We start from the raw sequence: 18,855 nt of genomic DNA, 5'->3' as shown, positions 1-18,855 counted from the left end.
TGTTATTAGCATGAATTAGCATGTTACTAGCATGATTCTAGCATGAATTAGCATGTTACTAGCATGATTCTAGCATGAATTAGCATGTTACTAGCATGTTTCTAGCACAAATTAGCATGTTACTAGCATGTTTCTAGCATGATTTAGCATGTTATTAGCATGATTCTAGCATGAATTAGCATGTTTCTAGCATGAATTAGCATGTTATTAGCATGATTCTAGCATGAATTAGCATGTTACTAGCATGATTCTAGCATGAATTAGCATGTTTCTAGCATGAATTAGCATGTTACTAGCATGATTCTAGCATGAATTAGCATGTTACTAGCATGATTCTAGCATGAATTAGCATGTTACTAGCATGATTCTAGCATGAATTAGCATGTTACTAGCATGATTCTAGCATGAATTAGCATGATTCTAGCATGAATTAGCATGTTACTAGCATGATTCTAGCATGTTACTAGCATGTTTCTAGCATGAATTAGCATGTTATTAGCATGTTTCTAGCATGAATTAGCATGTTGTTAGCATGATTCTAGCATGAATTAGCATGTTTCTAGCATGAATTAGCATGTAACTAGCATGATTCTAGCATTAATTAACATGTAACTAGCATGTTACTAGCATGATTCTAGCATGAGTCAGCTTGTTTCTAGCATGAATTAGCATGTTGTTAGCATGATTCTAGCATGAATTAGCATGTTACTAGCATGACTAGCATGTCACTATTGTGTTGCTAGCACCTTTCTAGCAAGATTAGCATGTCAGTAGGATGTTAAAACTGTTAGCGTGTGTTAGAATAGCTAGTCACAGTCTCTGGGACAGTTGCTAGGGTGCTGAAATTGGTTGCTAGGGAGTGGCTAGTAAGTTTAAAGGTAATCAGTGATTGGCTGCTGGCTAGACTGAGTTGAATGAGGCCAGACTCTAGTATGTAGGACAGTCTGATGCAGAGTTATGAGCTCACAAAGGTTGATCCAATGTTAAGTAAATGGGAGTCTTTTACAATGGAAGTCTATGGGACAGTTGCTAGGGTGCTGTAAGTGGTTGCTAGGGAGTGGCTAGTAAGTTAAAAAGTCATCAGTTATTGGCTGCTGGCTAGACTGAGTTAAATGAGTCCAGTTAGAAGTCTGTAGGACAGTCTGATGCAGAGTTATAAGCTCACAAAGTTTGACCCAATGTTAAGTCAATGGGACTTTTGGGTTTTTTCTGGGTCGTTTTTCGGAAAACCCAAGGTCGGATCAGTTAGAAAAGATATAGCAACCCGAGTCAGACCAGTTTGAAGGTTTGACGAAAGTTTGAAGTATGTAGCTTGAAAGGCCTAGGAGGAGATACACTTAGAAATTAGTCTCAGAAGAATAAGAAGAAGAAGAAGAAGAAGAAGAATAATAATAAGTTTAAGATAGATAACAGTATGCTGGCTTTTCAAGCCACCATAATAATAAGTTTAAGATAGATAACAGTATGCTGGCTTTTCAAGCCACCATAATTATACACTTTTCATTTAGAAAAAAAATAAGAGTTAATTTGAAAAATGTTCTGGTAAAAAAAGCAATATTCATATCTAATGCAGTAACATTTAGAAACTGTTTAATATATAATATATACTCTTTAGGTCTATATTTTCATTAAGGAAATACTCTGGTCAGGATATTATTTACAAAAAGTAGAAATGAGATTAAAAGGACCAGTCTCTGTCGCCATCTAGTGTATAAGTCTGCAACAGAATTTTTTTTGTTGAATTTCACAAAGACTTTAGAAATTTGTAAAACATTTCATAAACAGTAATTTTCTTAATTCATATTAAAACATTTATTTTATTTATAATACGGTAGCATGTACATAAACAGAAAGAGGCTGAGATCCTTCAAAATTACCCAGAATGTTTAAAGCAAGAGACATTCTGCATCTCTTCCATTTCATTATTCCTACAGAGCCATGAACTCAAGCGTATTAAATGTAGCAACGTTGAAAAGTAGTGCAAGTATTGTTATATTGGGAGTCTGATCTTTAACATTTATTTATATGTGGGCAGGAAGGAGCCTGACAGTATAAACTCACACATTGTTCGAGGCCTAGGAAAGCAGGAACCTCTGTTTGTTTCTCAGCTTCACACTTCACAGCATCTGTTAGGGATAGTTCACCCAAAACTGAAAATCTCTGTCATCGATTACTCACCCTTTACTTCTAAACCTGTCTAACTTTCTATCTTCTGTAAACACAAGAAGATCACAAGAGAAGATATTTGTATCGCAAAAGAAGATGTTCTGAAAAATGTTGAACCTGTAACCATTGACCTCCATAGTATTTGTTTTTTCAAATATGGAAGTCAATGGTTACAGCTTATCAGTTTTTATCTTCTTTTGTGTTCAACAGAAGACATTTGTAAAAATGCTGAAAACCTGTAACCATTGACCTCCATAGTATTTGTTTTTCTTATTATGGAAGTCAGTGGTTACAGCTTTTCAGCATTTTTCAAAATATCTTCTTTTGTGTTCAACAGAAGATATTTGGAAAAATGCTGAAAATCTGTAACCATTGACCTCCATAGTATTTGTTTTTTTATTATGGAAGTCAATGGTTACAGCTTATCAGCGTTTATCTTCTTTTGTGTTCAACAGAAGACATTTGGAAAAATGCTGAAAACCTGTAACCATTGACCTCCATAGTATTTGTTTTTTATTATGGAAGTCAATGGTTACAGCTTTTCAGCATTTTTCAAAATATCCTCTTTTGTGTTCAACAGAAGACATTTGGAAAAATGCTGAAAACCTGTAACCATTGACCTCCATAGTATTTGTTTTTTATTATGGAAGTCAATGGTTACAGCTTTTCAGCATTTTTCAAAATATCCTCTTTTGTGTTCAACAGAAGATATTTAGAAAAATGCTGAAAATCTGTAACCATTGACCTCCATAGTATTTGTTTTTTTATTATGGAAGTCAATGGTTACAGCTTTTTAGCATTTTTCAAAATATCCTCTTTTGTGTTCAACAGAAGATATTTGGAAAAATGCTGAAAATCTGTAATCACTGACTTCCATATGCTGCATCCCAATTCGCATACTACCTATCCTAAATAGTAATAGAAAATAGAATTAGTGTGTTCCAAACTGTAGTATGTTGAAAATAGTAGCCTATGCCAAAGGTTCCTAGATAGTGTACGTTGAAATTTGATAGAATAGATGGGGTACTATTTCTGGTAGAGTACTGTGGCCGCTATTTTCCCACAATACATTGCACGCTGGGCGCGAATCCGATTAGAACTACAAACATGGGTAAAAAGTGTCAACAAACTACGAACATGGTGGATGCGCAAGACCGACAGTCAAGTAGAGAGACTTTTTGACTGTTAATTAACATCCAACCCAGGGGTTCCCAAACTTTTCAGCTTACGACCCCTAAAATAACAATTCCAGTGACTCGCGACCCCCACTATCCTCGGAGGTGGTTATAGACAGACAAACATTGCACACAACAGTGCACACACACCAATAGGAACTATATAAACGAGCTTATTGACAACACAAAAAAGTGGCACAGTCTAACAACCATATAATTTTATAGTCATTATTCATTTGTTTCATTTAATATTACACTCACTTAATGAGAACGGTGGGCAATGTTTACAGCACAAAACTATTCTTGGTTTAATTTTGTAGACCGCCACTTGGAGAACGTCCACTATGTTCAGTCGTGGCCTTTATGTTTAATGTATGTGAGTGCCGTAAAGGTGTCAAAAGTGCAACATTGTCGTGAAAATCAATCTGCTGCAACTAAACACTATTGCTGTGTCATTAATCTATCGTAATAACCACAGGGGTCAAAATCCAATGGAAAAAGAACTGAAAGGCTGATAGCTTTTTATTTGCATGTTGTTTTTATGTAACTATTAAATACTATTTTATCTTCTGCGGGTTGTGTATAAATATGGTAATTCTAAAAGTGTAATAACATATATGATATTTTGGAAATCAACAAGTGACCCCCCCCCCCTCATTTTTTTGTGACCCCCACTTTGGGAACCACTGATGTAACCTACTACAAAATATTGAAATCATGTATTCCGTGCTGTGTTTCACTTCCGACAACACTTTAAACTTGTATACAGTTGAAGTCAGAATTATTAGCCCCCCTGAATTATCAGCCCCCGTTAATTTTTTTCCACCAATTTCTGTTTAACGGAGAGAATTTTTCAACACATTTCTAAACCTAATAGTTTTAATAACTCATTTCTAATAACTGATTTATTTTATCTTTGCCATGATGACAGTAAATAATATTTGACTAGATATTTTTCAAGACTCTTCTATACAGCTTAAAGTGACATTTAAAGGCTTAACTAGGTTAATTAGGTTAACTAGGCAGGTTAGGGTAATTAGGCAAGTTATTGTATAAAGATGGTGTGTTCTGTAGACTATCGAATAAATATAACTTAAAGGGGCTAATAATTTTGACCTTAAAATGATGCTTAAATTCAAAACTGCTTTTATTCTAGCCGAAATAAAACAAATAAGACTTTCTCCAGAAGAAAAAATATTATCAGACATACTGTGAAAATTTCTTTGCTCTGTTAAACATCATTCATTCATTTTCTTTTCGCCTTAGTCCCTTTATTAATCAGGGGTCGCCACAGTGGAATGAACCGCCAACTTATCTAGCATATGTTTTACGCAGCGGATGCCCTTCCATCTCTGGGAAACATCCATACACTCATTCACACACATCCACTATGGACAATTTAGCCTACCCAATTCACCTGTACCGCATGTCTTTGGACTGTGGGGAAACCAGAGAACCAGGAGGAAACCCACGCGAACGCAGGGAGAACATGCAAACTCCACACAGAAACACCAACTGACCTAGCCGAGGCTCAAATCAGCAACCTTCTTGCTGTGAGGCGACAGCACTACCTACTGCGCCAGTGCATCGCCTTGTTAAACATCATTTGAGAAATATAAAAAAAGAAGAAAAAAATCAATGTGGGGCTAATAATTCTGACTTATTCTGACTTATTAAATGTATATAAAAACGTGTTTGGACATTAACTTCTGAATGCATATTTATGCAAAGACCTGTGGAGATTTCTCTGCATGAAAGACTCGTGAATAGCAGATTAACCTGCTGCTTCTGCAGTAAGGTAGGAAATCCAATATGAAAGAAACGTGGACAATGTGTGAAGATGATTGACCGGGCGCTTACTTAAGCAACATAACGATCTGTTAATGAGGAAGTGGGATGTCCCAAAGCTAGCATACTCTTCTCTTTCACACTCAAAAGTATGTCCTTTTTTGTGAAGAAAAGCTTTCATGTATAAGTGGGTGAATTGGGATGCAGCAATTGACTTCCATAGTATTTGTTTTTCCTATTATGGAAATCTATGGTTGAAGAATTTCAGCATTTTTCAAAATGTCTCTTTTTGTTCAATTGAAGATATTTGTAAAAATGCTGAAAACCCGTAATCACTGACTTCCATAATAGGAAAAACAAATACTATGGAAGTCAATTGCAGTGTCACAATTCACCCACTCATACTTATTCACCATTCTAAAAGTGTGTATTGACACAGCAATTGACTTCCATAGTATTTGTTTTTTCCTACTATGGTGTTGAGTGGTTACAGGTTTTCAGGATTTCTCTAAATGTCTTTTTTTGTCTTCATCGGCATAATGAAACCATTTGAGGGAGGGTAAATAGCGAGTACGTTTTCATTTTTGGGTTAACTATCCCTTTAATGAACAGGTTTGAGCTCCGTTCTCTGTTCATCCATTCTTCCACCCTGAACCTTCAGCAACAAAGAAAAGAAATCCTCATCGTCCATCGGCCCTGGAGCTGCACTGCGCTGCTCCTCCAGACGCCCCTGGGCCTGATCAAATCAAACAGAAAACAATTGTAAAAAATATCAGATAAATGTACACTAAGCAAGACTGACTGGCACTTAAACACTGTTGCTCATTGTATTTGATTTGATATGTTGTGCACATTTGTAAGTTGCTTTGAATGGTGTCTGCTCAATAAATACATTTGTTAAAAAAATAATAACTTTGATTATTCAGAGAAAACCTAATCCTTTTTAAAAATCCATAGTTAGTTATGATGATTATTAGTTATCAAATTTGGGTAATAATCATTTAAAATATAAAATTAAGAATAGCATTGAAAGGAAAAAAGAGAAAAAAAAAAAAACTTAATTTGTGTTCAAAAAAAGATATCTTGAAAAATATAACCATTGACATATATAGCATTTGCTTTTTCTTATTATAGAAGTCAGTGGTTACATGTTTTCAGCATTTTTCAAAATATCTTCTTTTGTGTTCGACATGATATTTTGAAAGATGCTGAAAACCTGTAACCCTCGACTTCCATAGTATTTGTTTTTCTTATAGAAGTCAGGTTTTCAGCATTTTTCGAAATATCTACTTTTGTGTTCAACATGATATTTTGAAAAATGCTGAAAACCTGTAACCATCGACTTCTATAATAAGAAAAAACAAATACTATGGAAGTCAGGTTTTCAGCATTTTTCGAAATATCTACTTTTGTGTTCAACATGATATTTTGAAAAATGCTGAAAACCTGTAACCATCGACTTCTATAATAAGAAAAAACAAATACTATGGAAGTCAGGTTTTCAGCATTTTTCGAAATATCTACTTTTGTGTTCAACATGATATTTTGAAAAATGATGAAAACCTGTAACCATCGACTTTCATAGTATTTGTTTTTTCTTATTATAGAAGTCAATGGTTATGATGATGATTAGTGGTCAAATTTAGGTAAGAATCATTTAAAAAATAAAATTAAGAATAGCCTTTAAAGGAAAAAAAAAGAGAAAGAAAAATATCTTAATTTGTGTTCAACAAAAGATATCTTGAAAAATGCTGAAAATCTGTAACCATTGACTTATATAGTATTTGCTTTTTCTTATGGAAGTCAGTTGGTTGCATGTTTTCAGCATTTTTCGAAATATCTACTTTTGTGTTCAACATGATATTTTGAAAAATGCTGAAAACCTGTGACCATCGACTTCCATATTATTTGTTTTTTCTTATTATAGAAGTCAATGGTTATGGTTATGATGATGATTAGTGGTCAAATTTAGCTAATAATCATTTAAAAAATAAAATTAAGAATAGCCTTATAGAAAAAAAGAAATAAAAATATCTTAATTTTTGTGCAACAGGATATTTTGAAAAATTCTGAAAACCTGTAACCATTGATTTCAGTGGTATTTATTTATTCTTACTAACAAAGTCAATGGTTACAGGCTTTCAGCATTTTTCAAAATAATCCATAGTTAGATGATTATGATGATGATTAGTTGTCAAATTTAGGTAATAATCTTTTAAAAAATCAAATTAAGAATAGCCTTGAAAGAGGAAAAAAGGCATGAGGGAGTTTTATTTATTAATTAGATGAGCAAATCTGCAGCTTGTGCTGGTGCATAAAATTGAGCATGAAATTAATCATTATTATTTTGTGGTGATAACAACCATATATACAACTGTATATAGACATTGCGTGTGTGTTACAGTATGGGGCGACAAGGTGGTGCAGTGGGTAGCGCCGGCTGGGTTAATTGGCATTTCTGTGTGGAGTTTGCATGTTCTCTCCGTATCGGCGTGGGTTTGCTCCGGTTTCCCCCACAGTCCAAAGACATGCGCTATACAGTAGGTGAATTGGGTAAGCTAAATTGTCCGTAGTGTATGAGTATTTGTATGTGCACTGTATGAGTGTGTGTCCTGGTACTCCATGTCGGGGGTTGAGCGTTGGGCTAACAACCCACCTAATAAAAACTAGATGTTACGAAACACCAATATGGTGTGGCTAAATACCAACTTCGATATAAATAGCCCTTGGAGTAAGTAAGTGTTACAGTGTGTGTTTGTGTGCATACAGGTTTTTGTGGTTTATGAGGACAAAATTGTATAATGACATGCTTTGACCTTGCACTCTATTGTGGTGATTTATGAGGACATGTCTTGTGTCCTTGTAATTCAAAACTGTTAATACACATTCAGTATATGCCACAGGTTTTCTATGAGAGTTGAATTTAGGGCTAGGGGTAAGGTAAGGCCATAAAATAAGCAGTTTTACACAAGTTTTCAAAGTACTTATTTTAAATTGAACTACACTGTTTAGATTTACTATGATCTTCTATGTGAAGCTGCTTTGACACAATCTACATTGTAAAAGCGCTATACAAATAAAGGTGAATTGAATTGAACTGAATTGAAATAAGCTCAAACAACTTAAGTCTTGTTGTTTTTTTGCGACAACATAATTGTTTTATGTTCAATCCATTTAAACTTGTAAGAAAAAAATAAGTTTTCTTAATTCTTTCATGTTATTCCAACACAAATCGATGGTGTGAAAATTAATTTTATAATTTATTATTCTTATTATTTATTATTAACTTTATTAACTATTTATTATTATTCTTATTAACTTTATTCATTCATTCATTCATTTTCTTTTCGGCTTAGTCCCTTTATTAATCAGGGGTTGCCACGGCGGAATGAACCGCCAACTTATCCAGCATATATTTTAAACATAGGATGCCCTTCCAGCTGCAACCCATCTCTGGGAAACATCCACACACACTCATTCACACTCATACACTCCTGACAATTTACCTTTTTGCTGTGAGGCGAGAGCACTACCTAATGCGCCACCGCATCACCTATTTTAATTCTATAATAATCAATATTATTTTTTTAAAATTTAAGTGGATTGAACATAAATCAATTAAGTTATCCCTAAATATAACCTCAAGAACTGTGTTGTTTCAGCTTACTTTTAAATAAGTTGAATAAACAGCAAATATGTATTTTTTGAGTGTACAGTATAACATACAATATGCCTATGAAGAGTCCTCATAAACCACCAAAACCAACATGTGTATCAGTGTGTGTGTGTGTTTTTTTTTTTTCAGAAAGACTAAACAACATCTGTGAAGCTCTTACTTGTGTGTTGACGATCATGTTGTAGAAGTCCTCGTTGGGTGTTTGCGTGGGAACTGTCCGGTTGACCTCTGTGGTCCTCCAGATGCTGCTCTTCCTCTGTTTGGTTTTGGCCAGAGGAGCTGGAGGAGCAGAGGGAGCGTCCAGCAGCTTTGCTCTCTGGTCATCGAGTCGACGACCCTGAGATGTCGCCAGCAAATCGAAGAACTCTTCCTTCTGCAGGGATGTCATGGAGGAAAACACCACTGTTGGGGACAATATGATCAGTGAGGAAAAACATACTCAAGTAAAAGTACTCAAGTAAAATGTAGTGCAATTAGAGTAAAAGTATCTGTTCTTAACACTACTGAAATTAGTTGTAGAAATCTGCTGAGATTCTAGTGCATTTGCCAAGCCCAGAGGGTTCATAACAGCTGCAGAAAATCAACCAGGTGCACATGCAATCTGAGACTGCATGCAATCAAAGACTATGGAATGCACAATACATGTCACTCGTATAGTTTTGAATGGGGAAAAGTGTAATGGTCAATATGGTGAATGGAGCCCCGCCTTCTAGTAAAGGAGCCAATCATCGATTACTATAGACTGATATTCTGGGGGAGGGCCTCGAACCAGTCGTGAGTTTCTGCAGATTTTGTTTGATTCGAACGTTTGGAAATTAAATTAAAGAGACAGTCGTTGTTTAATTTTACTGGTGATTCCTAATGTGAAACTTAATCGTAAGCTTGGCTAGCAATTTTGGAGAGTTTGATGTTTTCTTATTCAAACAGAATGCCTGAGCAAACTGCCCGAGAGGTGCTTCAAAGATGGCCGCTGAGTGAAATGACCTGCCTTAAAGCAGTTGTTCTCATTTCTGGTCCTCTGGCCCTCCCTCCCTTCACATTTTGTATGTTTATCCTTACTTAACACAGCTGATTCAGATCATCAGCTTGTTAACAGAGCGATCCATGAACTGATCCTTGTGTGTCAAATAAGAGAGGCATACAAGCTTTGCAGGGTGGGGGGCCCTGAGGACTGAAATTGAGAACCTAAGCCTTAAGGGACTTTAATGCAATGCTTTTAATGCACACACCTAACCCAAGGATGGCCAAACTTGATCTTCGAGGGCTGGTGTCCCTACAGAATTTTGCTTCAACACTAATCAAGCACACCTGAAAAAACTAATCAGTGGCTGCGTCTGAAATCGCCTACTACTCAGAAGCTACTACAGTACATTTGAATTTACTACACAACCGTTGTTCTATGCAGTACTACATCCACCATTTCTCATTGTCACATAACCTACCTGTGTCAGTTGCGTCACTTCAGTCCCATTCATGAATTCTCTCGTGTGGCATCATGGGATAACATAGCATCCATCGAATGCGCACTTTTTTGCCGTAAGTAGTAGGTCATCCAGGTACTTCTTGCCTACTGTTTTTCGAATACTACAAATTCGGACATACTAGTCGGCTCGCATACTGTTTTTAGCGTACTGTATAGTATGGAAGTATGCAATTTCAGACGCAGCCAGTGTCTTCAAGATCACTAGAAAGCTAAAAGCAAGTGTGTTTAGTTAAGGTTGGAGTAAGACAATGCAGGACAACGGCACTCCAGGCACTCCAGACTGCCCATCTCTGACCTAACCCTACCCCTCACAGCAACATCACTTGCTCTATTGAGTGCATGTGTCTGAGACTGCATGCCTGAGATTGCGCATCTGCAGCCAAATACTATTGAAAAAATCTATTTAAAAAAATGGTCTGAACCACTCGCCCGGACAATCGTCAGTTTATAGCCATCAATGATTGGCTCCCTTACTTGAATGTGAGGCTTCATATGTCATATTTGCCTTGTTACACTTTATCCCATTCAAAATTATGAATGTGTATTGTGTATTCAATAGTCTTTGCTATCACGCCAGAAAGAGAGTATAGTTTCTAACAATATTGGCCTAGAAAATAGTATATTTTCATTATTATTACACAATGCATTTACAGAAGACTCGAACTTTAAATAGGAAAATTATCCACACAGTTTTTTTTATTTATTTTTTATAAAATGTTAATGGTCAAATCCGACTCAATTCATTATGCTAAGCTAAATGTTACATTGCCAGAACAAGAAATTGGCTGAATGGATTGAAAAATGGTTCAAGTCAGCTGTTTAACACTAGGAGAGTAGTGAGTATTACGCTGTGAAAATTATTCCACTTTGTATCCTGCAGATTAAGGCCCTTCCCTTTACCCCTACCCTTCGTTTTGCATGTTCACGTAAAGGGGTAGGGGTGTCCCACTTCTCATTAGCTGGAAGTCGTAGGGCTAAAGGGAAAGGGTAGATAGTCCTCGAAATTGAGATTTTTCAGGACCACACTTGAAACCAAGGGGTAAGAAAATTTCCCAGAATACACCAGCCACAACGGCAGTTTTGCTGAACCCGGAAGTCAGGAGATCCACAAATTAGTATTTTTTTTTGTCATTATTACTCATTTTTACAGCAAACAAGTACATGTTTTAATATATTCATAACCGTGTTCGTGTTTTACCGTCATGCTTTAAAAAAAACCCCTGCTAAATTTGGCTTTTAATAATCCCTATTAATAACTCCTGTACAGCAGTCCCACAACATTCTGACACTCCATGACACTGGAATACCTTGTCAGAAAAGTCTAGTGGCTGGGAATGAACTTTCACAGTGTCTGCTATAATGTTAATATTGTTTTCGTGTGTTTACATGGATAAATATTGCCACGGTGTAAATACACAGTATAGTTACGATCTTATTGCCACATTAGATCATTATGATAACATGATATTGCTGCCTTCAGTGATTTCCTGAAGATAAATACCAAAAAATAACACAACTAGAATAACTACAGCAGTCGCAATCGTCTGATCTCATATGAAGAGATCACAATGACATATGATGATGTGTGCAGGTGCGGTCACATTTCTTAGGGGTAACTTTTGAAGCCCTTCACACTCTGTTTCAAGGGCCAAGTGGAAGGGTTACAAGATAGAATAGAATTGGGATTGGGCCTAAACATGTAGGTTGATGCATTGCAGAGCATAAATCTGTAACCTTAAAGGCACAAAATCTAACCCTGACGATGTGTTAATGCTTAGGTTATGCACTTTGAATGATGACTAACAAGCTATGAGTGTCCAGCAGGTGGCGCTGCAAACCAAGCACATGCAGCACTGACAGAACAGTGGTTGAAAACGTAACATTCTGTAGCGCATTTAGTGATTATTTAAGGCCATTTGAAAATTGCAGTCATCATACAGTAGTTTAATGATTTAGCATCTTCCTTGACACTTTTAATGCTTCCACACTGTACATGTTTTCTGCATTTATAAAGCGTCCATATCTTGAGGTCAATCTGTCTAATCCCTCCTGTGTCTAATGTGATTTTTCCATGCCTGATTTGATTGCATGGGAATCGCAGGACTGATTGTACTTAGCCAATCAAAGTAGACAAGAAAAAATAAAGACTGCAGATTGATGAAAAGCAGTTAAATAAAAGTATCAATACAGCACTAAAATGTACCCAAGTAAAAGTACACATTTATTAAAACTTCTTAGTAAAGTACAATTCCTGATAAAAGCTACTCACTTTCAATAGTATGAATATTTGTAATTCTTAACTTTACACCACTGCATACGATTCACATGAGCATTGTTGAAGCCCTGGTTCACAGTGTTTTCTCTAATTATTACCTGTGGTAGAATAGGTGTGTGTTTACCTCTCTGGCTGTGGCGAGGTGTGCTGGGCTCAGAGTAGCATCTCCTGCGGTGCTCCAAGCGAAACGAGCAGCGCTGGTCATTGAGCCGACGACCCTCCTGTATCGTATATAACAGCTCACACAGAGCGTCAGGGAAATCTGGAGATAACCTGTGAACCTGAACAACAAGTCATCATTAGGAAATAGTTGGCACAGGCAGTACAAATTTTCTCCAGTGCAACATTAAAGAAGATTTAATTCTTACTGTAGGGAACAATTCTCACTATTAACCTGTTACTTATTGTTCTTATTATTAAGATAATGGCTGTTTATTATTAGTATAAAGTACATACTCTGCATGATCTTGTTCTACAAAGCTAATCCTACCTTAATACCTACTACCTTAATAACTATTAATAAGCTGCAAAGTATTAAAATGTTGAGCGAAAAGTCTTAGTTAATGGTTTGTTAATAGCAAGTATTGTACATTAAAATAAAGTGGTAAATTTTATTTTAAGTTTATTTGTATAGCACTTTTCACAATAGTTATTATTCCAAAGCAGCTCCATAAAATGAGCACATCATTACATTACAGTCAAAATCAGGTTTGACTGAAGAGTTTTAGCTGAAAATGTGTTTCTCTGTGATTCAAAAGTAAAAGTGCAAGCCGTTAAGCGTAAAAAAATAAATAAATAAAAATAAAGCAAAAGGAAATCAAGAGAAAACCTCTGCCTTCCTATTATATATTGAGGTATTATGAAGAGAAATTATCATCCTATGCAAGAAACTGAATATTATTTAAAATGTGTTGCCTTTTAATCGACAGCTGTTTCTTAAGATGAGGTAAATAACGTTCAGTTTTTTGCATAGACTGATTGTTTCACGTCATAAGACCTCAGTGCATCATCTCGAGCCATGTGTATTAATTTAGCTTTGCCCATGTGTGTTTTTTTGATGCACAAAGTGCTGGCAGCCATTGACTTGCACATTACGAATCACTAAGCACCATGTTTTTAATGAAAAATCTAATGTAATAATCGATTGCAGGAAAAAAAAACCCCATCAAACTGAGGATGATAAACAGCTTATTTTACAATTTCCTCGGTGGCTTTGGTGTATTTCTCACAACACTATTTACATTTGCACAACAGTTAATGCATTTCTCAAAACAATTAGTACAAACTGCTGTTGATAACCTGCAAAAGCGTGTCACTTGCTCCAAATGGAGAGCTCATTTCTCAAAAGCAAGTATTCATGTCAATAAGTGTCAGTGTCATCAAGATGAAAAGTCCTGACTTCATTGTTTTTGAACAAGATAGTCAGATGGCTGTCATGTTTTCATTATGACAGTTTACTCTGTACATTTTTTCCAATCCAAAAACGTCAGATTTTGGGGATGCTTCCTGAAAATGCTCAAGGCAGCACTATATAATATTCACACAGCCATTTGAGAACTACAGTAAAGTTTGACATCACTGCATTTAGTAAGGTATCTGAGTACAAGACACTGGATATGTGTTTCACATCTTTACTGCATTTGGTCTTTGCCATTCTAATTTATTCACAGCATTGTGCAAAAGAATAAATACACCCTTATTTTCAACGCACATAAACTTCCTTTGGGTAGAGCTGTGCACAACTGTAAACAATATTGCAGGACATATTGGAACTGATCCTACAACACACATAGGTCTGTAAATCCTTCATGAAATTGATCAATTTAGAAGACATTTTCAGGAAAAAAAATATTTAAAGATTTTTTTTAATCAAATTTGCTTGACGCATATTGTTAACAAGTCATTACATACAAAAAATTGAACTAAAGTAATGAAATGAGGACTTTTAGTTTTATATGGAATGACTATTCAGCATTCACAAGTTTAGTTCATTTTGACTGACACCACATAAGCATATGATAATTATATAAAACAGCAGAGAGTCGTATGAAAGCAGTTGATGCATGTCCAAAAGCATTTGCAATTTGTTGGAGGGAATGAGAAACTGCTACTGTGATGTGCACAAATGAATAATTGTTTGGAGAAATGCATTAACTGTCGTGCAAATGTAAATGGTGTTGTGAGAAATGCACCAAAGCAACTGAGAAAAACTGTCATTTCTAAGTCAACTTCAGATGCTTAGGAAAGTAACATCCAATCCTCAATTCCTGTTGCACATTTTAAATTAGCAATTGTTTGCAAATATATGAAAATATTAGAATCTACTTTTGTAATTTCCTCTTAAAATACCTTTGAAAACTAACTTGGAAGATAGTTTAAAGAAAAAACACTTCCTAAGTCCAATATGGTAGATATTGTAATTAAATAAAGTCTTTAAATCATTTAAGTGCACATTAGTTGCTATAAATCTCGGGTCAGTGTAATTAATTTATTGAATTTTTAGAAAGTTAATCATTTTAGTGAGCAAGTTTAATTCAATCAAAGGGACAATAAAGGCATTTCATATGTTACAAAAGATTTCGCTTTCGAGCTTGACAACATTTATAAAACATTTCTGAGCAATAAATTAGTGTATTGGAAGGTTTTTTTGAAGGGTCATGTGACTCTGAAGACTGGAGTAGTGATGTTGAAAATGCAGCTTTGCATCACATGATTATATTACATTTTTAAACATGTTCATACACAATTTTAATTTAAAGAGTAATATTATTTATTTATAGATTTTTAAAAAATTTTAAATCAAATACTTAAATATCTTTGATACTGTTTAATGAACAGAAAAAATATTACACACCCCAAAATTGGCTATTTTATAACCTTATATGATAAATCAATAGCAATAACTAGTACACTAATAACACTAAAACTGCTCTTTAGCTTGTCCCGCCCCAACATAGTGATTCAATAGGAACTACGTCAGCACAAGAAGAACTGCACTTTTAAAAGCATTTTCTCAGTGCATTTAGACATATTACAAAATTTTAGTATCCTTATAAGACTTTACCGTTGGCTTTGCATCATCAGGGCTCAGTCTGTCTCTGGGCCGCAGCTTTACTTCTGCCAGAGCGATTGGTTTATCTTGTGGCATCTTCTCTGGTCTCGCAGACATATGTTCAGCTGTCCCGTCTGACAACCTCTTATCCGTTTTTGTAACATTTTCACATCCCGTTTTATCCTCCTGTTGACTTGCATTCCTCTCCTCACTCATTTCTTTTGGTGTTGCTTCACTCTCACTTTCTCCTACTTGGACATTGTTGTGATCCTGCGAACTGCCCTCTTCTGTAATGCCACCAGAATCATCGTTTGTGTTTTCGTCAGCCGTCCTCACTCTCAGAACGCTCTTTCCTCTCTCTCTGCTGTTTATCACATCCGAAGGTTCATCCCCCTCCTCCAGAATGACAAGAAGTTCCAACTGCTTGTCCGCCGAGGTTTCAACTTTGACCTCGCAGGAGTCCATCGTAGCTTCAGCCGAGCTCTCCATAGAGGAAAATACGAGAGCCTATAAAAAGAATTCAGAGAAGCCTAATTTCCATATATTGAGCATGTCGAGACACTTGAGAGATTATATAGCGGAATATATATTAACTAGAATATGAACTGTGGCTAGTCGTTGATTTAGATATCGGGTGAGGTTTCACGGCCCTGCTTACCTTCTCAACCTTAAAGAAGAGTTAAAATGAGGTCTTCTGAGCGGAATGTCAAGTAAAGCCCACATGCATCTCACCTCCGTGTACGGACATGCATTAACTCCCACATATCTCAGGCAAAACTACATCTGACAAACGAGTCTGAAAAGGGCTAAAAGCTGACACGATGCATCGACAACTCTCACAGTCTGCTTGATCTGTCTCTTCCTGTTCCTCTCTCTTATGGCCACGATCCACCCCTCTTCATTTGGCTCATTTCAGTTGACCTAGTGGCGTAACTGCATGTACAGAAATAACACATTATGGAAATGTATATTACAGTTAGCTTGGTTAAATGAACTGGCTTTAATGCCAAGCTTTTAAAAAAAATGTTAAGTATTAGAAATGTGTGCTGACGCTCACTTGCATGTTGAAACTGGCGGCCTGTTTGTTTAACACAGTCTGTGGTTTTGCAGATTTCCTGTTGACTACTAGCAAAAAGAGAAGTTAGACTTGGTGACAGAGAGCAAGACCTGAGCATGAAGGAGAAACTAATTATCTAGCGTTTGAAATAAGACACTTGACGGTTCATGTTCTGTTTTGCACTGAAAAACGAGTTTTGTTTCTCCCCTGTTGATTGCAGCTCAGACCGAAAGCCTCCAGGCTATAACACGATGTCATGTAAACTATGCACTTTGTAGAAAAGGAATCTTGCATGTGTTGTGCAACTCAATGCATGCAAGAATATCGAAGTTCATGAGGTAGAAGTAATACTGTTGCACTCTTATAAATAAAGGTGCAAAGAAGAACCAGATAAGGGGTTTAAGAGACTTGTTAAGTTCCCCAAAAACCTTTTAGTGCAAGGTTTTTTAATCCAAGTATAAAGACAGTGACCTTTTGTGAGGTGAATAATTTTCATGGGTGTCAAAATGTCTTTATGGAACCATCAATGCCAATCAAGAAGCATTATTATTTTATTCATTATTTGAATTAAAGAGTGAGAGTGTCTGGGTGAATCTTATAGACATGAGTTTCACACAGTAAACTATTGAAAGAATGAACAAACATAATTTTATGAACAAACTGATAACTTGCTAATTTAAATTGATAGATAGATAGATAGATAGATAGATAGATAGATAGATAGATAGATAGATAGATAGATAGATAGATAGATAGATAGATAGATAGATAGATAGATAGATAGATAGATAGATAGATAGATAGATAGGGATGGATGAATGAACAGACAGCGATAGATTGACAGACAGACAAACAGACATGATAGGTAGATGAATGGACGGATAGATAGATGGATGGATGGATGGATGGATGAATTAATGATAGATGAACAGACAGACAGAGATAGACAGACAGACGGACGGACGAATGGATGATAGACGAACAGAGACAGACAGACGGATGGATGGATGATAGATGAACAGACAGACATGGATGGATGGATGGATGAATGAACAGACAGATGGATGGATGATAGATGAGCAGACATGGATGCATGGATGGATAGATAGATGGATAGATAGATGGAATAATTGATGATAGATGAACAGCCAGACAGAGATAGATAGATTGACAGACAGATGGACGGATGGATGATAGACGAACAGAGATAGATAGATAGATAGATAGACAGACAGACAGACAGACAGACAGACAGACAGACAGAGATGGATAGATAGACAGAGATGAATGGATAGATAGACAGAGATGGATGGAGGGATGGATGAAAGAACAGACAGAGATAGATAGACAGATGGATGGATGGATGATAGACGAGCAGACATGATAGATAGATGAATGGACGGACAGATGGATGGATGGACAGAAGGATGAATTGATGATAGATGAACAGACAGACAGAGATAGATAGATAGACAGACGGACGGATGGATGATAGACGAGCTAACATGATAGATAGATGAATGGACGGACGGACGGATGATCGATGGATAGAAGGATGAATTGATGATAGATGAACAGACAGAGAAAGATGGATGGATGGATGGATGATAGATGAACAGACAGAGATGGATGGATGGATGGATGAATGAACAGAGATAGATAGACAGACAGATGGATGGATGATAGACAAGCAGACATGATGGATAGATAGATGGATGAAATGATGATAGATGAACAGAGATTGATTGACAGACAGACGGACGGACGGACGGATGGATGACAGACAGACAGACAGACAGACAGACAGACAGACAGACAGACAGACAGACAGACAGATAGATAGATAGATAGATAGATAGATAGATAGATAGATAGATAGATAGATAGATAGATAGATAGATAGATAGATAGATAGATAGATAGATAGATCATGCTTTGAAATTCATTTTTTGTTTTGTGAGATTCATTCTCCAGTAAAGATGTGAAAGTTTTAAGTGTAAACTTGCATATGTAAGGAAAAAATCTATTTGAGGCGATGCTCATAAAAAAGTTGTATTATTTAGTTTTGCTTCTTTGTGTGTTCATTTACCTAACCATGCAATAGGACTCCGCTGACACCGTGTGTTCATATTTACTTTTGCATTCGCCGAATATCTATTTCCATGCAAGGGCACGTTTTATGT

At 36.1% G+C, this 18,855-nt stretch overlaps 1 protein-coding gene across 2 annotated transcripts; it reads right to left on the bottom strand.

Annotated features, from left to right (window-relative positions):
- Positions 1-1,707: 1,707 nt before the first annotated feature.
- On the bottom strand, positions 1,708-16,807 carry LOC130243563 (uncharacterized). 2 transcript variants are annotated; one of them, XM_056475779.1, is made up of 6 exons: positions 16,673-16,807; positions 16,274-16,548; positions 15,628-16,122; positions 12,688-12,844; positions 8,966-9,207; positions 1,708-5,865 (listed from the first exon to the last, which is right to left on the bottom strand). In XM_056475779.1, exons 3-6 carry the CDS (start codon positions 16,102-16,104, stop codon positions 5,731-5,733), a joined length of 1,011 nt encoding a protein of 336 aa, XP_056331754.1. In that variant the 5' UTR covers positions 16,105-16,122; positions 16,274-16,548; positions 16,673-16,807; the 3' UTR covers positions 1,708-5,730. The 2 variants fall into 2 exon arrangements, with proteins under 2 accessions (XP_056331754.1, XP_056331755.1); XM_056475780.1 differs by lacking the exon at positions 16,673-16,807 and having other exon boundaries at positions 16,274-16,664.
- Between the last annotated feature and the right edge of the window lie 2,048 nt (positions 16,808-18,855).

The sequence above is a fragment of the Danio aesculapii genome, chromosome 16 (genome assembly GCF_903798145.1).
Source record: "Danio aesculapii chromosome 16, fDanAes4.1, whole genome shotgun sequence".
Taxonomy (NCBI): Eukaryota; Metazoa; Chordata; class Actinopteri; order Cypriniformes; family Danionidae; genus Danio; species Danio aesculapii.
Note: the sequence above shows the minus strand (reverse complement) of the source record. Positions and strands in the feature narration are given on the sequence as shown.